This window comes from Maniola hyperantus, chromosome 4, assembly GCF_902806685.2.
Source record: "Maniola hyperantus chromosome 4, iAphHyp1.2, whole genome shotgun sequence".
Taxonomy (NCBI): Eukaryota; Metazoa; Arthropoda; class Insecta; order Lepidoptera; family Nymphalidae; genus Maniola; species Maniola hyperantus.
The window spans coordinates 11,152,546-11,174,455 of record NC_048539.1 but is presented as its reverse complement, the minus strand read 5'-3'; the positions used below and the strand labels follow the sequence as shown (position 1 = coordinate 11,174,455).

At 36.3% G+C, this 21,910-nt stretch overlaps 1 protein-coding gene across 1 annotated transcript; it reads left to right on the top strand.

The window, feature by feature from the left end:
- The first annotated feature begins 1,160 nt into the window (after nucleotides 1-1,160).
- LOC117996906 (carbohydrate sulfotransferase 4) lies at nucleotides 1,161-12,660 on the top strand. The gene is made up of 5 exons (XM_034985049.2): nucleotides 1,161-2,243; nucleotides 3,151-3,330; nucleotides 6,041-6,257; nucleotides 7,307-7,503; nucleotides 8,026-12,660. The coding sequence occupies exons 1-4, from the start codon at nucleotides 1,519-1,521 to the stop codon at nucleotides 7,415-7,417; spliced, it is 1,233 nt and encodes a 410-aa protein (XP_034840940.1). The 5' UTR covers nucleotides 1,161-1,518; the 3' UTR covers nucleotides 7,418-7,503; nucleotides 8,026-12,660.
- The last annotated feature ends 9,250 nt before the right edge of the window (nucleotides 12,661-21,910 follow it).

Sequence of the window (21,910 nt, the reverse complement as noted above, 5' to 3'; positions counted from 1 at the left end):
CTGATATTTTTCCGATAAATTCTAAATATCCCAACACGTTATCAGCACGAAGGCTCTAGGTGGAAAAATAAAAGTGGAAAAGTGGTATTAATTGTCCATTGTTGCTGTATTGGTTGCGTACAAGATTGGTTGTGAACAAGAAAAAATATTCTTTCCTACTTTAAAATGCGGAATTATTTCCTACATGACGACCTGTGGTTTGTGTTGATGGGTATCCAGAAGGAGATACGACCGCACGAGTAGAAATACGACCGCTGCATCAATGAAGGTGATTCTGTTCGTCATGCTTTCGCCCTGTGGTGGACTGTACAGTGTACATAGTTGATTGTACTGTTAATATTCCACCTAAGATGAATAGTGAAGATATTGCGTACGAGGTGCACTCTGACCGTCTGAGCAGGTATCAGCTCTGGCATATGGTTAGGACACTTATGTCGCATAGGCATGAATCAATTGAACTAGAAGAATCATCAGGTAGTTTAGGTCTTAGTTTTTTCTCATGTTAGTTTTTTTTTTTTCTTGTTCCTGTGTATTAATATTTTATGTTGAGTTTTTTTTTGTAAGACAATTTAGTTTAAAGGGGGATGTTGGAACTGGCTGTAAACTAAATTGTTTATATTTAAATATGTTCTTATTCTTATTTTTTCTAAGAGTTTTTTGTTTTTACATCCGATGACATTCACTGACTTCAAATATATATCTCAAACAGGACGTCCAAGTTTTTTCCTTTTACTGATATTTTTCCGATAAATTCTAAATATCCCAACAACGAGATCCAGCCCGCTGACAGACAGACGGACGGGCAGAGTACGTGCAGCGAAGGCTTATTAATGGAATCCCGTTGGCACCCTTCGGGTACGGAACCCTAAATATTATAAATTAGGTATTTAACGTCAGCAAAGCCCGAACAAAAAAATGAGTTTAATGTGCTATGCTACTGCTAAATACAGCTGATGGTAATTATAACAGTTAGCCGAAGCAGTAGTGTCGAGTTCCATTTTAAACACGTGTGGCCTAGCAGGCCTATAGGCTAGCTTTCAAACGGTCGATTTATTTGCACTCACGGTGGTGACTGGTGAGTAAACTGCATTCACTAAGAGGATGTTAGTTGTGGAGGACGCAAGTCAAGTGGTTTTATTTTTGGGTGAATTTTATGATAGGTACAGACCTACGATAAAGTCATAAAAACTTTACTTGTAGTTTTCGCGCCAAAACATTTTTATAATTTGTTTATTTTTTGTTCAAAATGTCAGTGGCATGACGTTTGACGACATTGACATTTGACATCAACCAAAAAAAGTAGATTTTGACAAATTAATTTTCAAGTTTCAAAATGGCGTTGAAGGTGCAATGCGGTGTTTCCGCGGAAACGCGAAAGCGAGAATCATGATTTAAAAACACCAAATAACTTATGAAAAATGATAGTGATGTGTGTTGGAAGTGTTTGTTTTAAATAAATCACCTATTCTATCCCTGTGATTTTTTGGTGATCAGTTTCACTCGTGTTTTTAATTAGTAATGTTGCGGAGAGTTAATTTTTATTCAATATGTATTGCGTTCGGTCTCAGTGTTCTCTTAATACTTGCTGGAAGTCGATATACAGATAACACTAATTACCGTCCATCTGAGAGTCGCAGGAATATTAGAAATTTTCTCAAACCAGTGGAAGATATCGAAGAGAGTTTACTGCAACCGATTCCGACAAATGCGGACGATGGTGCCCCAGACATCGATAAAATTTTAGATAGAACTCGATTAAAAATTAAACATGAATTGTGGAACTATAATTTCACCCAGTCTGGTGTACAAAACCTTGACGGTTTACTCATGGAGTCAGGAGGTCAACCCTTGAGAAGTCTGATTATATCTACTTGGAGATCTGGAACAACTTTTCTCGGAGAAGTTCTTAATGCTGTGCCAGGCAATTTTTATCATTATGAACCTTTATTAAACTATGGTATAGTACAGATCAGAGGTACACCGGACGCTGACAAGGCCCTAACAACTATTAAAAAGATGTTTCATTGTCAATTTGATGGTATGGAAGATTATTTTGAATATGGCAAGGGTCACTGGCATCAGTTTAGCCATAACACAAGACTATGGGACCATTGTAAATATAAGAAAGAACTGTGTCTTGATGCTGATTTTACTTCCAGGTTTTGTAGGTTGTTTCCTTTTCAAAGTATGAAAGTTGTACGTGTTAGATTACGTCTTATAAAGCAGTTATTACAAGATAAAGAGTGAGTATTACTAAACTCTTAGGCTTTCTCATTCCACAAAAGTAGTCTGCGTTCTGCATTTAATAAATTTTATTTCACAAATCACTCATTTTGTTTGCATTAAAGAATCATCCATCTAGTATTCAAAGAATATGTAGAAGCTATGATTGCTATTTTGATACTAAAACTAGCTAATGCCCGGCAGGTGTAAAAAGTGGCCTATATCTGTCCCTGGGATGTAAGCTGTCTCTATACCAAATACATGATACACATAACTTCATCCATGTGTATTTAGATTTTTAAAAATCTCATGTAAACTTTGCTTTGATACGACTATAGCTATTATCTATACCAAATTTCATCAAAATCGGCTAAACTGATAGACAGTGAAAAACTAGCAGACAGACAGACAGACTCACTGAGATTTATAATATTAAGATCTATGGATTTGTAATTTCATTTTAATTTAATATTATGATCAATGAACGCTTACCTAATATTACTTACTCAAAAATCAAAATTAATTGCTGTACTGTTAAAAGAGCTACCTACCTACTTACAGTATGCAGCAGAAAGTAAAGTACATCTGCCTTTAGAGTGACATTTCGGCTTTGTAGAGTGTTGTCTCTGTCACTAATACCTATATGACGTTTTGTCAGCCTCAACAACAGGGACAACGCTCTACAAATGTATCTCCTTCTAAATGTTGATGTACCTACATCACTTTCTGCCGCATACTGTACTGTCTCAATACTAACATTATAAATGTGAAAGTGTGTATGTCTGTCCATCCATTCAAGGCTCCTTAGTTTAACCGATATTGTCTCACATCTTGTGCCCCGGTACCAAGACATAGGCTTTCTTTTATCGTTTGAAGCCAGTCAGTAGTTTTATTGTGATAGTTAATAAAAATAATGAACTTTTTCAGGCTTAATTTGAAAGTAATTCTATTAGTCCGGGATCCTCGAGGAGTGATGCAGTCGAGGCAACACCGTAACTTCTGCCAGCCTGCTCCAGACTGTTGGAAACCAGAACTGCTCTGTGCCGACATGATTAGTGACTATGTGGCAGCTGCAAGACTCAAACAGGAATATCCAAATCGATTTATGTATGTATTTTTATTATATAACTAGCGACCCGCCCAGGCTTCGCATGGGTACAACGTAAATATGTACTAAGGTGGTGTCAGTGAGGAGTGATTCTTCTGACATTTTGTTCAAATATCGTCATATTTCAACAAATTAACACAAATCAGTATTAAACTATACTTATAAACCTTCCTCTTGAATCACTATTATCTATTGGTGAAAACCGCATTAAAATCCGTTGCGTAGTTTAAAAGATCTGCGCGTTCATACATACATACAGACAGCGGGAAGCGACTTTATTTTATACTATGTAGAGATTATCAATTTTTTAGGCTCCCTAGCCGAAGAGTGCCAATGGGACCTTATTACTAAGCCTCCACTGTCCATCCGTGTGTCTGTCAGTGGGCTGTATTGCATGAACCATAATAGATAGAGAGTTGAAATTTTCATAGTGTTCTACAATAAATAATAAAAGAAACAACATTGCAAATTTCAAAATGACAGCCATGCAAATTGAAAAAAAAATTAAGAAGTACATATATAGTTTTTTATCTTGCAGTTGGTTGGTACAGAACCCTTTATGTGCGAGTCCGACTTGCACTTGGCTGGTTTTATAGTAACGTCTAGTCCGAAAAAAATTACTCCTCACGCGACATTTTAACTCTATGGGTCCGGTATAAAGTACGGTTTACCTTTAAAATAAGGACTAAAATCGTACTTTTGACATGAAATTTGACTCAAAAAGTCTGTTATAAGTCGTAACTGTCGTAAACTGTAGCAGTAGTAACTAGTAGTACAGTTGTATAACTTTTAAGTTTTAATGCTAGTTATTAAAAGCAGGTAAAATGGTAACTACCTACGTACAGTTAAATTCTATCCAAAGTATGTTCCACTTTTAGCCAATTTAAATTGAGTGTTCGCAGATGTATTTAGTGATAACAATGAGGCCCATCCTGGTTGAAATAGGACATGTAAACAAATACCACCATTTGTTAGTGCTGGCACATAATCATCATCATGATCAACCCATCGCCGGGTTCACTAAAGAGCACGGGTCTCCTCTCAGCGTGAGAAGGGTTTTGGCCATAGTCTACCACGCTGGCCATGTGCAGATTGGTAGATTTCACACACCTTTGAGAACATGGAAAACTCTCAGGCATGCAGGTTTCCTCACGATGTTTTCCTTCACCGTTAAAACAAGTGATATTTAATTAATTAAAACGAACATAACTCCGAAAAGTTAGAGGTGCGTGCCCAGGATCGAACCCCTGACCTCCGATTAGAAGGCGGACGTCCTAACCACTAGGCTATCACACATAATAAATAATAAATTGAACTAAATGCCTGGGTAGGTGCAACTGACCAATAGGTTGTTATAATATCTTAAAGCTGTGATAGCCTTGTGGTTAAGACGTCCGACTCCTATACGGGGAAAAGCACCTCTAACTTTTCAAGTTATGTGCGTTTTAGGAAATTAAATATCACTTGATTTAACGGTGAACGAAAACATCATTCATTTCATTTACATTCAATTAGGTACTTAAAAAGCACGGACTTATGTGCCCGGGATCGAACCCTCGACCTGACATCTTAACCACTACCACAGCTCTCACAGTGATAGTAGAAGCAGTAGGTATAAAAATAAGGCTACACGCTCCAATTTCTCGCCGCCATCGCGAGAAAATAACTGACATGTCCTGATTTTAACCGATCTCAGTATGATCTACCGTTAGCGACACCGACATCAATTATTATGATTTTAACAGTTACTTTGGACTTTAAATACTGTCGATAAGAGATTGATCGATCGATCGAAATTCAATTTATGTCCTTACTAGCTGTCCCCGATTTCGTTCGGATCTTCTTCTTCTTATTTTGCGTTATAGCTTTAGTAGTGCCAAGAGGCTGACAGATTTTATTGATCGCTAAAACAAAGCATATCGAGCGTCAAAAAAGGTCGTCAAATCTAACAAATCTATAGGCACCCTCTTTTTAGGCACCTTAAGTTTCCATCGAGACCTGTGGGCGGCTCGGGCCTCGAAACGAAAGCATTTGATCATTTCAGTGCTGCCGTAAATAAGCTTCTATAACGCTATGGTTGGTAGCGAGGCTAGAAATTCAGGCAATTGTATAGTTAATGTAAGCCCAGCTATTAGATGGACGGATCTCGAGCTCACATAACACAGCGTCAGCATAATTTATTGTTCCTATATTTATTATACTCATATTCTATTTTCTACTTTACTAGCATATTAAAATGTTATGTTTTAAATCATACGAATTGTTTCCTCAATTGTATTAAATTACAAAACGTACCAGAACATTCTCCTATCTTTAATCAGTACACCAAACGGCCTTCAATTATAAATATCCACTATTATAATAAAGTAATAAGTGTACCTAATAATGCTGCTTATTATAATGGTTGCTATTTGTTTTTAAAATTAAATAAACCAATATTTTTATGATTTACTTAGGTAATACTTTTAGATTAGACTGAATCCGCATCCGTAAAAGCTCCGCATCAATTAATGCGATGCTTTTATGGATGCGGATTCATATTTGTAACAACGACCTGCAAATAAAATAGGCGGGGCCAGAGTGGCGCGTGCCTAGCGCGTGCTTGCTAGTTGATATTTTGTTCGCTATCTTACCTACCAATTTTTCCACTCCCTCTCCATGCTAGATTGAAGTTGCTCAGTCTATTAAAAGTTTTTCTTTCCTTTTTAGGACTTTACGCTATGAAGAGCTGGCACTGAGTCCGAACAGCACCTCATACGCACTGCTAAAGTTCCTAGGCTTGGGTATAACGCCGTCAATCGACGAGTTTCTTCACTCGCACACTAATATTGAGGTGGCTGGTGTCAGCTCCACCTTCAGGGTCTCCCGCGATGTGCCTTTCCGATGGAAGAATGTTCTAGATTATAATTATGTTGATGAAATACAGGTAAGTTCAAAATATTCTGAATCCAGAAAAAGTCAATACGCGACAGGTAGAGATGGGAATTGGGAAGAGAACGCCTCGCACACCCACATAGCTCCCGCCGCGCTAACGCGGTGCGAACGAGCGCGTGTGACGTGCAGGTGTGCGGGGCGTCCCTCCGCCTAATACCACGATTGTTATCTCGACCTGTCGCGTACTATATAGGTATTGCCGGAAGAAAAAACTAGGTAAAGCCGTGTTAACAAGAGCTGGCATGTACAACACACTCGGCATATGAGCGTGTCAGAGAAAGTTATATTTTTATACGTTTTGTATAGAAATTTAAAAAAAACTCCTCAATAACAAATTAAAAAGACTTTTTTTTCACATCAAGGTAATCCTCTGGTTTAAATTTTCGAAGTACATATTTTACTTTTACATTTTTAATAAAGACTGCTCACAGCAAGGTCGAAGCGGTGTTCAAGTGAACTCGACTTTCGAAGGGTACTTGATTTCTGTTTTGTCGAAGAATCTAGACCAGCCAGATCATATCTATGCTATGTGGATCAAAAGAGTATAAAAAATCTGTCTGCATTCATTTTCTGTTACGTTGTACTTAATCTCGGTGCTAATTAGGTTTAGTTATCTTTTTGTACTTCAATTTTGAATCTCGAGACGAGGTTTTACGTGTTTTTTGTACTGTGATTCATATGACTTCTATTTTTGCTAACTAACTAAAATGCATAAATACATACGAGAAACGCTTGCATACCTACCTACTTGAAAGTATTTTATTTATATTTGCGTTTTAGAGTAATATTTTAAATGCAACTGTTTATTTGTTAATATGTTTTTATTTCACGCCTCAACTATTTAAATGATTTCAACGTTTGGTACAAAGATTGCTTGCATCCTTGTGATATTTTAGTACTGGGAAACTTAGTAGGTACCTAACTAACCTACTATGGAACTTTTAAAAATCAACCACCGCAGACCATAGATAGCTTACAAATTAGTCAAAATCATCATCATCATTTGAGAATAATATGTCAAAATATGACTTCAAATTTCAGATGACGTGCAAAGAGGCAATGTCTCTATGGGGCTACCACAACGCGTACAACGCTACACACATGACCAGTAAAGACTACAACCCGCTCGACCAGTACTCTCTTACTCAGTGAATTTATCATCATCGCGCCATCGAGTTTCTCATCGCTTCTGGAATAATTCCTTTACATCAAGTTCATATACGTAGGTTATTTTTAAGGTAAGCCAAACTTTTTTAACTTTCCAATGTATATTTTTATACGACAATCCAGTTTAATATGGCATTTTTGACATTATTCAGATACAAGTTAGCCCTGAACCGCAATCTTACCTAGTCCTAAGTGATGATGCAGGCTAACCTGGAAGGAGTACGGAGTTGCCATTGCAAACCCATGCCATTATAAATGCAAAAGTGTGTCTGTCTGTCTGCCTGCCTGCCTGTCTGTGTCTGCTAGCCTTTCACGGTCCATCCCTTCAACCGATTTTGCCTAAATTTAGTACAAAGATAGTTTGCATACCAGGGAAGGACATAGGCTACTTTTTATCCCGGAAAATAAAAGAGTTCCCACAGGATTTTAAGAAACCTAATTCCACGCGGACAAAGTTCCGGGTAACATATAGTAGTCTATATTAGTTAAAGTGGTTTTTCTAAATCAAATATAGATGTTTATGTTATAGATGTTTTGGTTCTATTAAATAATAATTTTATTGGTTGTAATGATAATATTGTTTTTCTTTTCAGATGATGCTCCATTATATTCATTCACATTTGTCCACAAACACTTAAATTGCAGTAATAATAAAACCGCTACATTATTTATTACAAAAAAAAAATGAACTAAAATGGCTTCAATACTAGTATTAGAAACAAAATGCTCCTATTGCAAAAAATATACTAATCATACTCCTAAGTATTTATAATGTAAGTACATGACATTGAATTGATATTTTTATTACATATCGTATATGAGTAGTTATATTACTTAGGTTGTTTTAGTCATTATTTTGATGTTTGGTGTTAGCTGTAATTATTGTCAATTTTATTAGTTTTATTTGTAAGACTGAATTTCTCTTGTTTTTTACCTTTTGAAGATAGCGTAGCGTATCTCTATTAGACGACGAATTAAAATCTTCGTAAAATTTTGCCGCTATCTGTTGCCATCTCTCTAGTTCATGTTAAATGTATGAAATAATTGAAATGGGTATATTGTTCTGCTTTGCAGAATCCCTAGATTGAGGCTGACGCACAAAAATCGTATTGCACCAAAAATGCGCCGCTTGAAACAAATTTAAAGGCAAAATTAATAATAATTAATTATCGTAGCCATACTTAAGCGTCACGACGACAACGCGAAATAAATTAAGCCATAGTTTTATATGGATGACTTTGGTTTAGTATTCGGTTCAAAATTTAACTCAAAATATGCAGAAATTCATACTGTTCTTTAATCTTCCTAAAACGATTTGGTAGTATGTAGTTTGAATTTCATAATCCCAATCTGATTTTTTATACAAAATGTACTAACTGACATAAAATCGCAATAATGACTTGGTGTGAAAATTTCAATTAGGATTTTGCATCATTCAATATCTAGATGTGTGGTATATTATTGTGTGTGAAAGGGAAAGCTAGGTAGAGTTTCTGGATATTTTGTTTCACTCACTCTTTACTTGTGTTATGTAGTTCTTCCGTTTATCATAAATAATTCGTTTTGTAATTTAGGTGTGGTAAAGTAAAGCCTGGTCTTTTATATACAGCGTGTGTGTTATAATATCATAATGTAAAAGATGGACCATTAGACAATAGAGATTAAAATTGCTTGATCATTGAAGAACGTATAGTCGCATTTTAGTTGACTTTTAGCTAGTACGTTCGACCAATTTTCACTTTTACCACTCAATGTGCTCTTTTGGAGTACACGGGCAGGAGCGGGTCCGACCTTTGGCGACTTCTTAGACGCGGGGCGTCACGCGTTGCGATGGCCGGCGCGGCCCGCACTGAATTTAAACATATGGCGTTGTACGAGTGCGTTTACGGAGAAGCAATTTTATACGCGTTTGTTTGAGATGGAGCGTTTTTTGCGGCCGAGCCCGCGGATCGATGAAGCGATGAAGCGATGCCCCAAGCGGAATCTTCTGACAGTCTTTATTTGGAAATCACATAACGCAGACGCGCCCGCCGCGGGCACCGCCACTCTTCCCGCCTCGCATCTCTATGAACAACATCGTATATTGACATATGTTTGTGATTACGCGTGCGATGATCAGTGCCGCTTCACGCGCCGCTTCACCGTAAACAAAAAAAACGTACGACGCGCCACGAGACACCACGCCACACGCGACGCGCGGCGCCCCGCGTCTCCGTAAACGAGGCCTTACTACGCAGCAAAATAAATGCTTCAGCTTGCAATTGCAACTATAGGTACTCAACCGCGCCTGCTTGCACTTTGAAAGAGCACAAAGCGTTAACTATATTATTTACTAAGCTTAGGCGAGTACTTGTTAGTTTTAGCACTCACGGAATTGATGAATGTCGATGCTTCCAATATATAGACACTTTATTGTACATTACGATAGTATGTATATCTATTTGCTATATGGCCCCGATGTACATGTATTGTATAAAGGATGAAAGTGACTTTTGTGGGGGCCATACGTATTCGCTTCTAGCACACGAGAATTGAGGCTTTAAAGCGACATTGTTATAAATGAAGCTACAACACCAAATGAAAAAACCGTAAACTTACTGGTGCTTCTACGTCTCAACAATTAACGCGTACGTTAATGAAACCAAATTGAATATGGTCAATTAACCACTTGTTGAATGGGATAAAATATTATATAAATGTTCAGAAAGTGGTATTAGTAATCAGAACAAAAAAATTATTATATAAAATATTAGAACAGGCGTAACTTTGCGGATGTCCATGATATAGAACTTAACAGCGGAACCTAATGCTTAATTCGCTATAATCCGCCAAAATTGACAATTTATGGCCATACAGACAAATCTGTATGGCACCATCTCTGTGTGTGGAACAAAATATACGTTGCATGTGTTCTAGATTTGTGTTGTGTTGGTGGTGGGTATTGCTTGCTTTTTCTGCTTCTTTAGTAGTGAAAGGGCAAGCGGTGTATATTGCGACATGCTGCATGTTACACGATTTGCCAGTTTTGGTGGATTATAGCAGGTTAGCTATAGGTATTTATATATATTAACTATAGGTAATTAAGATTTGGCTTCCGTGTATACTTAGTATAAAATATTTCTGGATAAAAATTAAGAATCCCAATGTGCTAACTCAGAAATCAGATTGCCAGAAATTCCTGGAAATTCTTTCTAAAAAATTTCCGCTGATTTAGCTACGATAAAGCTCTGTATTGTCTAGAGAGCGTACGCGTTTATTTACTTCCAAAATGTAGGTAGCTATAGATGCACCGTTTTAAAGATTCCTAATAGTGTAAATGCGTATTCGCGTAGATTTAAATCGATTCCATATACAAGGAGAGCAACGTTTATGGGTAAATGTATCTCCGTCCATATGGTAAAGTTACTAACTGTGACAAATAAACCCCATGTTGAAATAGCTCGTTATCTTCCACAGTTCCTTCTATACACAGAGATGATTGCGTCTAATGAAAAAATTTACTTATTCTGCACGACATAAATTTCTTATAATGCAGATACAAAATGTGTCTATATCTACAATCCCTGTGGAATTATCGTCATAATTATATTTTCGCAAATAATGTTACCATAATTCACATATTACATTCATAATTGACTGCGAATTTTTGTGTTCACAAACCATATATCGATTTAGGATAGTATAGTTTCACACCAAAACATGGTATTTTGTGTAAAAATTATAAAAAATAGATCGCACACCTGCACATCTTGATTACACGTGTGTGAGCTATAATTACTGAGCTATTTTAAGGTTGATCGTGTATATACATGGTAAAAACTAAGCTATACTTCGTAAAGCAGATACCTACCTACAGTTATCGAAAACTAATATTCTGAAGGAATTGCTAAACATAAGAAAGTTACTCATAAGTGCCCCAATAATAAAAAGTTAACGAAGCAAACTCAGCATAGACACTTTTTTTATAAAAAAATTGAGAGATAAAAATAAAAATCTTGTGTGATGTAAGAAAATAATTTATGTTCCAAGAATTGACGACGAAAAGTCTCAAGACCTCTATAAATTATCTTCTTTATATCATTGATTCGTAAACAATCATAGCTTTGTGCTGTACTTAGTTACTATATCACAGTTTCGGTAAAAGTAAAACCCTGTTGTCAAGACTTGCTGTGCGTTTTCTATAACTTTGTCTTATTAAAAAGTATTTTACTACACTTAGCGGGACCACACATCGTAGAAGAATGTAGGTAGATCAGGTAATCATAATCAGTTCCAGATTCGTTCTATCGAATTTAACCTAAATCTGAATTTGTTCCGTGAAAAATAATGAAATAATTGCTTTTAAAGTTGACCTCCAGCCAGTGGGATATTTGAGCACCCCTCACATCTAGAAGAATCAGGTCAGGGAATTAGGCTGCCTGTTCACTGGTACGGAGCGAGAAAAGTCCGCAAATCCTTGTCCACTGAAGCGGAGCGGGAGTTTCATGCAATTCTATTGGTTAACATTTCAACAGCTCCGCTCCGCTCCTCTATTCTCCGCACCAGTGGACAGGCAGCCTTGGTTCCAGATTTTTTTATGAAAGATGAAATGGAACTGACGCAACTGAGGAGATACGAATTTTTTGCAATGGTGATACAAACGAACAGCGTGTTTTGAATACAGGTTTTAAATTATAAAATTATAAATACTATGCTCATATAATGTCATATCCTGAAGACGCCTATATGCGTATACGTTTAATCTCTTCACAAAACATTAGCACTTAGGATTGGACTGTCGGTAGCCGTAATCGTATTTTATACTAAAAGAAAATAGATTTAGGGAGGCTCAGTGGCATGCATATAGCTTCTAGTTAGGGCTTAGCATGTAGATAGGAACCAATTTTTACTTGATGGGTAATTAAGTATTGCACTGAGAACCAGCGAAACATTGATTCTGGCAGTTGAAGCTGATTGGCAAGACAATAAGTAATCGCAATTTGAATAGTTTCAACTGTCAAATTCAAGGTTATGTTGATTGTGAGTACTCTCGGCTATGACTCCTTGATGGCATTGTAAATTATAAATACACGGTCCGACAAAACATACCTAATACATACTGTATACGTTACGATTGTAAAAAAACTACATTTTATTGCTAACTTATATAAATAGCTGAAAATCTATGAATTTTAAAAGGTATGTTTCCAATAAAGCGCAGATGAATGGAACGGAGTGGAACCGTGGCAAAAATAAACAAACTACGGGGCGGATTAGGCTGAAATTCGGCATGCAGATAGCTATTATGACGTAGGCATCCGCTAAGAAAGGATTTTTGAAAATTCAACCCCTAAGGGAAATAAGGGGTTGAAATTTGTGTAGTCCACGCGGATGAAGTCGCGAGCATAATCTAGTCTTCTCATAAATCTGATTGGTAGAAACACACATCTGTGATGTCTAGTCCGTTGGTCTTTAGTCAAACGCACCTTAGCCTCTGCAATGCAAGCCACTGAGTGCGGTGTAATAAATTTGAACAAATGGAACTATTAGTAGTGAGAAATTATTAAGTGCACTTGGTTATAAGGCAACTAGGAATTTTATTGAATCGATAACTTTAGTACTTTAGCATAGGGGAGAGAGAGTCTAGGAGCTTGTAGAACTGTGTGTTGGTTTCAAATAGATTTTGTATTAAAACATAAAATCAGCATAATTTAAATCAGGGCAAATAGTATAATATTTTATTTAAAACTAGCTAAAGCCTGCGATTTCGTCCGCGTGAATACGTTTGTTTCTTAAAAATGCTCTTTTTTTGTTTGTATTATACCCTGACCAGACTGGCTCTTGGGGCGCCACTAGTATAATGTCTATGGTCACTGAGTATATATATGGTCTCGTCTAAATAATTCAGACAAGACCATAATATGCTCTACTGACTAATTATAGTTCAACGGGTTTCCGCAATATGGCGAGGCATTTTATTTTACTGGTCAGGCTGTACCTAGTTTATATGTCTATGTGGCAATATGACAAGGGGCAATGTGATATAGTCGTGTTCGTTTGTTTGTTTATGTTTTGTTGCGCATGTATTAGTCCCGCAAATTGCTATTGCGCTGGAACCATCTCTCATTAACATTGACGTGACGTCAGCTGAAATAAAAATATACCGTCGGCAATTTTTTTTTAGAATACGTAATTATAATAATTTATAAACCTAGCAGTTACCAGCAGCAGTACCACTAGCAATGGATATTTCCTTTTCGTGCCTTAATTTTGCTACAGTATCTTTGACTACCCCTGTGGCACTTAGTACACGCTCTGTGACCTTAGTTTTATTTTGAAGTAGTTGTAATATTTCCATTAAAATTTGCTTCGAAATAACCACGTCTTGACTGGTGTCAGAGGCATTTTTAAGCGATTGAGTGGTATTCTGAAGTAATATTTTTGAATCCTCCTTCTCTTTTGCAAAATAATTGTCTACTTTAACAATAATCTCTCGGGCACGACTATTAATTATTTTCCTACTCATATTTAACCCAAAAAGCAAACAACAACTAAAAAAAATAAACAAAAATCTTAACAACAATAACAAACAAACAAAACAAAATGTGTGAATTTGCAATTATTCAAAACACGAATGTACTCTGCCGACAGTTATCTCAACGGTACTGGTTGCTGGACACTTCGGTCTAGTGCTGACGTCAAAATGGTGGCCACGCGTATTAGCAATTTGCGGGACATATACACGATTTGCATGCGCGCAAAAAAAGCAAACGAACACGACTATTGAATTATTAGGAGAGCGCCATATCTGCGTGAACGGAAAATTCGGCGCTCGTTTTCTGCTATCCAAATACAGACAGAAAAAAAAAGTCGATTATTTTCAGATTATCATTATTTTCCATGTGATTAACATGATTAACACGACAATTTGCAAGTTAGTGAAGTTGTATTATGTTTTAGTCAGTTTTTAATTCCATACAACCCACACTTTTTTTTTGCTTCGAATAGGTACTTTAAAATCGGACCGAGCTCTCAAATCAAAGGCTAAAAAAATATATACGTTTTGACTGGCTCAATAAAAAAGATATATAATATAATTAGAACTATTAAAATATTGTAGACTTATGACTTGTGAGACATAAAAATTTCCTATGAATAGAATACATAAAAAATCGATACGAAGAGATCAGTACGACTTGCGATTGCAATGACACAACATTCAACAATATTATGATTAAATTTTTGTTATAATTTATTATGCTTTGTGTATTATATTATCGGAGCGTGCAACATGATAAGGATAACCCTTAAGTTCATTTTTTTCTTATGTAAGTCGAATTGAATATGTAAGACCGACATTCAATTTAATCTATCATAATAATATAATGGTGCTGCTTAATTACTTAAATAACTACACTAAATTTACTTAAAAACATGCTCTATTTTCAAATAATATTGTGACTTTTCTTGCGTGTCTATATAAGTAATTAAATGAACTAAGCACTATCTTTTTTATGCAAACTATCCACGGGAAGTGGGCTGTCTCTGGGAAATATAGGTTTGGATACATATTATTGCAGCTCTTACTTGCCATACTCGTAAGGGATGATTTTATGCCAATACATGGCGAGCGCGAGCCGTTCCACGTATGAGGCGCGGACGAGGCACGGATTTAAAATATCACGAACATTTATATGAAGCAGTTCATGCTTCACCGTGTGGCGTCCGTGCACGGACATGGCTTGCGCCCGCCACGTGTTGCCATAAATCATCCCTAAAGCAGCAAACACGTAACTGTGTTGTAATGAAACAAGGCGATCGGGATCATACACTAGTCTTTGTCGAACATCAATTAAAATTGCGTTGCAACACAGCACAACACAACCAGGAATTTGTGGTTGATTTTAGTTACAATAATATGTCGCCATTTTATAATATTGCTTAAAAATTTACACTTTAAGCCAATCAACGCCATCAATTACTAGTTAAGAAACATGCTTCCTGATAGATCTGACAATATGAAATATTCTGTTATGCCTTATCGAAGTAAAGTAGGGATATAGTTAAGGTATATAAATTGCATGCTAGTAAATATTATAATAATTATATTATGAAAATGATATTGTAATGAAATGATAAAGGTGTAAACTGTAAACAAACTACTGTGTCGTGTCGTATCGTGATGTGAAAGACTGCGATCGGAGCCATACATTTTATATGACAACGCACAATGTTTCTGAAGCGTTGACGCTCAAGGCGTGCTCCGATTGGTCGATCGTCATATCGTGATGCAGTACATAACAATAGCTTGTTTAGCTTTCACCCTAATTAACAAAAATAGTGGCTCTGTTCCATAAAAATCACAGTTCGCCATGCCAAGGGTCATTTCATACGCACAATTTTTACCATTGTATTGGTAAATGACGCCTTAACTAGTAACGCATAGATGTAAGAATTAGGTGAACAACGATTTTTATTATAAGCGCACATTTGCGATATATCCCTACCTCTAACATTCATACTCGATTACAACTTTACATCGATACTCGATAGATAATTATTATGCTTGCATTGGCTTTTGTTTATACAATATTTTTCATTTTAAATCTTTACTGCAATTACAGCCCTCGTCAATCTTTATGGCTGCTCTGAATATAGCTGTGTTTCAATGCGCAGTACCGCATTCAGATATCAACGGGACGTAGACCCCCGCACGGACACTTACCATAGGCAAGTTTGAGCTCTTTAATTGGTCGGTTCAACAGTGAACTCGCCGCGTGGTTCAGAAAGGCCTTAAGGGGACTCAGTTCGGTGCTTTCTCCATACAAACGTAGGAGGGAAAATACTACAATATTCGATATTGTACGCACAAAACTAAGAATTATATTGATTTATCTCGTCATTATCTAGGTTCAATGATATCTAAAACATTGAAAAAAATATTGATTTAAAAGTTACGAGCCTCAAAAGATTCCTATTTTAACACTAAATTTATGACAACTTTGGGCGTAAATAAATAAGATTAGGGATATGAAAATTGTAAAACAATTTATCATTAGACGTAGTTTATTTATTCATTAGTTGAAATAACTTTACTTTGCAAACATAAATTCAGTAGTTTTTTCTCAAAAATACTTTTCCTAAATCTTTTTCGCGCGCTTGATTTCAGTGATAATCATCGTGCCTCTCAACTTTCTCATACAATGTCAAGTGAAAAGCAAACACGTTACCCACGTGCGCTGCCAATTTCGGTCGAGCGTCCTGCGTCACCTTAAAGATTGTCGAAAACCATACTCGTACTTAGGCTGAGATCTATACTTAGACTTTGCTCAAACTTAAGTTTCAGTTAAAATGAGAGAGTTATGTCTTTATAAAATAATAAAAAAAAAAAATATATATATAATTTTGGACCGATGACCTGAAGAAGGTGGTGGGGAGCGGGTGGATGAGGAAGGCTGAGGACCGTGTTTGGTGGCGCGCTCTTGGAAAGGCCTATGTCCAACAGTGGACGCAAACAGGCTGATGGATGGATGCTACATTTTTTAACTCTAAAAGTCTGAGCAAAGTCAAAGTATACTTTTATACCTAGATATCAGTATTAGAGGCGAAATTACGTTTTTGCCTGTAAGGAATGCAAAACATTGCTCCTTTAGGTTGTATCTAAAATAGTTTATTCTATTCGCAGCAGATATGAAAAAGGTTAAGCTTTTACATAGTTTTTGAGTTTTGAGATAAAATAGTCATAATGTAGTTGAAGTAGGTATGTTTTGTTTTTTTTTTCGTTTTTATATTTTAGGTAAACTTTGTAGTCTTGTGTTTTTGGACATATCGAAATCAAAATACGAATTGCTTTAGATTGTGCGAAACTCAAAATTTATCTAACTCTGTTAAATTGATAATACCTAAGTTATCTTAGTGATGCAATTAAGGTCCAGCGAGGCAATTGCAATTATCGGGAAAATGCAACCAATCTAATTATCTTACATATGTTAGTTATAAAGATAATTAGATTGGTTGCATTTTCCCGGTAGTTGCATTTGCCTCACTGGACTATATGTAGTTTTTAGTTTTAGTCCAAATATAGACGGAATTTTACATAAATATTGTGGCTAATTCCTTTGTACATAATCTCTAAACTAAACTAAAATATCACGTCTAAATCTATTGCTATCCCTTTCATAATGTTGCTTGCCGAAAAGGAAAGCACTAGATTTAGACCTGTTAATTTAGTTTAGTTTAGAGATTGTGTACTAGAGAATCGGCCCCATTATTGTCGCAAAAAGTATGGCAAAGATTAATATTATTTTGAAGGTCTTAGTATGATGTAAATATAAAATATAATTTATATTTGATTATTATCCCAACTTAAAAGTATGTTATAGCACAATTTGAAATATGGCTCAAAGTAATTATACTTTATATTTATTTTTAAAGAAAATGACGTAAAATAAAAATAAAAACCTAAATTAGCGCGCATGTTCATGCGAAATGCAATTTTTTTTATATTTTAAAGCAAAATGAACTTTATAATATATATGTAGGTACTTACATTTTAGTGTGAATTTATTAGGTTCTGGAAATCAAACTAAAAGTTTGATTTTTGTCTTAATATTTTTCTATTAATTATGAGCGGAACGCAGAATACTAACTTCGGCATAAAATGTTTTCTAGTATTTTAACCAAGAGATTGAAAGATTTTTCTTTAATCTTAATAAGTTGTAAGGCGATAGTTGTTTTACCAGGAAGTAGATAACTGCAAAATCTTATTTATTATGAATATGGTTCTTTTTCCTTAGGCGCATACCTTTTGTATCCTTTTACTAGGATTTTGAACACGATTTGGGTCCAGTTTTTATTTTACGTTAATTTAAGTATACAGGGTGTAACCTGAACGCTAGCAAAAATTTAGCGTTAAGTTATACTATCCAAACACAATCCAATACCAGCATTTGTCTAATTTTGTAGTTTTAGTGATTAAGTATTTTTCAAAGCTCCAATGCATGGCGTGCTAAATTCGGGTCAATGCGCACCGCGTACGACGCGGCATTGACTCCGAGTGGCCTACTTACGGAACGTTCGTTGACCTCTAGCGTCCGTCAGATGTTTTATTTACAATATATCGTGAGCTTTTACAAAATATAGGATTTTTTCTATATCTTTTCTTGTGGTATCATATCAGTAATCATCAGTACTATCACCTGTTTTCGTTTTTGCCAGCGTTCGGGTTAGGTACATCCTGTATCTGTTATTTTTGTGACCAGAGCTGTGGCGACTGGCTGGAACCAGTGTAGATTTTGTATCATATCACTGTCATATCATAAGATATAAAAACAAATATCATTACTTTCTTCATGTAAGATTTTGCTTGTGCTTCGAGTACTATATTTTATGGATATTAGATTTTAAAAAGTTTAAATGTATTTATGTTTCAAGAACTAAGTATTTAGATTTTAGCTAAATATTTTTAACTACATAGTATTATGAAATCTTTATTTTGCTTCTGTATTATTATTTGATTTTGATGTAATGTAATAAATAAGTATAATATATTGTAATGGACTAAGAGCCAGCGCGTGCCAGACCTTCGTTATTTTATAAAAGCTGAAAGTTTCTCTGCGTTTCGTCCCCAACACATGGATAAACAATCAGCGACACCATACTAAGGTTGTGGCAATAAATGACGTGATTCCAATACTATTCCGATGAAAATATAAAAATATTAGACTTTATACTTTCACGTAAGATTTTTTACACCTTTATTACCTGAAGCCACCATAATCCTAACTTCATAGTCGCTGATCGTTCCTCCCTGTGTTGGGGACAATACGCAGAGAAACTTTCAGCTTTTATAAAATAACGAAGGTCTGGCACGCGCTGGCTCGCTCTCTATAATGATTTTGCTAAAATGAAAATCACTAAAGCAATATTAAATGGTGTATGCATCGGCCCAAGTTACGTAATTAGAAAGGGAGGTAGAATTAAGGGTAGCCTTACTAGAATAAGACTTAAGGTTGATCGATAAAAAGGATGTTGAAGTTTTACTCGTAGGAGATTATAGCACGGCCAGCGATATTGTCGCATACATTGTATTATCTTTTTTTTATTTGAAGTTAATAAAGTTATGAGTCTTAAGTTCAGACTGACATGCTGTTTTTATTTGGATTCTACCTACATTCTGAACTCTGAACGGGTAAGCATGTTATAAGTTCCACACAATATTAATAAAATTTTCTTCTGGTGGGAGGCTACGGCCGTGGCTAGTTACCACCCTACCGGTACGATGCCGTGTAGAAACCAAAGGGGTGTGGTTTAATAAAAAACTGATATACCCCTTCCAGGTTAGCCTGTATCTGAATATTTGTACCTATCTGATAAAAAAAAAAAACAAAAAAATTGCATTGAATATTCTGTCGAGTCTTTTTTTTAAAAAAAATATAAATAGCGAGTGAAGCGAGCGGGTCACTTGATGTTAGGTGATTACCGCTTCCCATGAACATTCGTAGCACCACTCAGCAGAGGTAAAATTGGCAAAGCATTGGCGGCTTTTCAGCAATTTGTTAGCTACCCCTTGAAATATCGTACCTTACGTACCTCTACTTTCAAGGCAAGAACGAATAGGCATGTTAAGGCAGCGCGACTCCTACCTATAGTATTATTCTTTTTATTAAGGCATGATTGTTGTCAAGTGAAGTGCTATCCTGTAATTTAAAAAGACCGTTCTAAAAGTTCTAACCCTTTATTCTTTAGTTCATTCAAAAAAGGTAGGAGGCGGTTCCCGGTTGTCGGCCCGGATTTTAATCGGATGGCAAAAGAACATTTTATATGAAGCTATTCAAACTTGTCTGAAACCGATTTTGTGTCAAAATGTTCTGCCACTGGAACATCCAATTAAAATTCGGGGGCCCGGCAAGGGAATGATTAAAAAAATTTTTTTATTATTATTAATTAATTATCCTGGACTGAAATTTTTTAGGCAACCCATATGCAATATATTTATTGACATATTAAATTGAATATAAAATACGTTTCATCCATTAACCAGTTCGGTGAAGGTCGTTCTATAGCGGGATCCTATGCTAGTAGTCTCAACTAACTGCCAACTTATTATTTGACGGCTATACCTACCTACTTAATCATAATTCGTATTCGTAAACATACGTAAAATCACTTATCACAATACGCTTATCTGGCTATAAGTACTGTAGGTATTCGTAATGAGCCCGAATCCAAGTGTCTCATAAGCAGTTTAAAATAAATTGAAAACAAGGTTTTTTAAAAAATGTCAACTGGTTTTCAATTACAGCATTAATAGCATTACAAAATACCTACATTCATACTAATGAAGTCATCACTTTTAGGGCTCCGTCCCCGAAGGGTGCCAGTGGGACCTGTTACTAAGCCTCCGTGGTCCGTCCGTCCGTCTATCTAAGCGGGCTGTATCTCGTGAACAATAATAGGTGGAGAGTTGAATTTTATACAGAATCTGTATTTCTATTTTAAAATTCTAATTATTTGAAGAGTTATTTCTTGTACGATGATACGGAACCTTTTGTGTGCGAGTCTGACTAGCAATTGACAAGTTTTTAAGGTGCTGTTCCAAAATGGGGTTACCGACATCATACAATTTTATTGGTAAAAGTTTTATAAATCCGGTTTTGGTATACATAGGTCCTGTAGCTGTACCTACTCATAGTACGCGACAGGTCGAGATGGTAATCGGGGTGAGGACACCCGCAAAGCCCCCGCGCTAACCCGGCGTGGGATAGCGCAGGTGACGTGCGGCCCGTTCCCCCGTGGCATACCCCGATTGCCTTCTCGACTTGTCGCATACTATACATACACACTACACCTGCAGAGTTTACGATTTGCGAAAAACTGTTTCCAGGAGCGGTGATAGCCATGCCATACCTAATATACCTATGTGTTTATAAGCAGTTAAACCTTGCTGGAAAACATTGTACAAAACCTGCACCCGTGTGAGTTCTTCATAATGTTCTCAAAGATATTATGTGAAAGTTTGCCAATCTGCATTCGGCCAGTGTGGTGGACTATGGCCTGAGTTCTTCTCATTCTGAAAGGAGACCCGTGCTTAGTAGTAGGCCAGCGGTGGGTTGGAATGATGATGATGATATTTATATAAAGAGTGGATAGGTAACTAAAAACTATGACGCAGTACCTACGCAGCACATTGTGTTTATTTATTGTTTACTCCTTTTGCCTTTTTAGTTTTTATTCTGCTGCGTAGGTAGTAGCTATTAGGTAAGTAGATATTAGGTAACCTTATGCGGTTATGATAGCCTAGTGGTTAGGACGTCCGCCTTCTAATCGGAGGTCGGGGGTTCGATCCCGGGCACGCACTTCTAACTTTTCTTAATTAAATATTTCTTGCTTTAACGGTGAAGGAAAACATCTCGAGGAAACCTGTATGCCTGAGAGTTCTCCATAATGTTCTCAAAGGTGTGTAAAGTCTGCCAATCCGCACATGGCCAGCGTGGTAGA

What these genes read in the sequence shown, in the direction of transcription:
- LOC117996906 (XM_034985049.2), top strand. Translation starts at nt 1,519, where the DNA reads ATGTTGCGGAGAGTTAATTTTTATTCAATATGTATTGCGTTCGGTCTC. An exon ending in CAGTTATTACAAGATAAAGA is followed by an intron (nt 2,244 to 3,150) that starts GTGAGTATTACT and finishes GAACTTTTTCAG; the next exon opens with GCTTAATTTGAAAGTAATTC. An exon ending in GAATATCCAAATCGATTTAT is followed by an intron (nt 3,331 to 6,040) that starts GTATGTATTTTT and finishes TTTCCTTTTTAG; the next exon opens with GACTTTACGCTATGAAGAGC.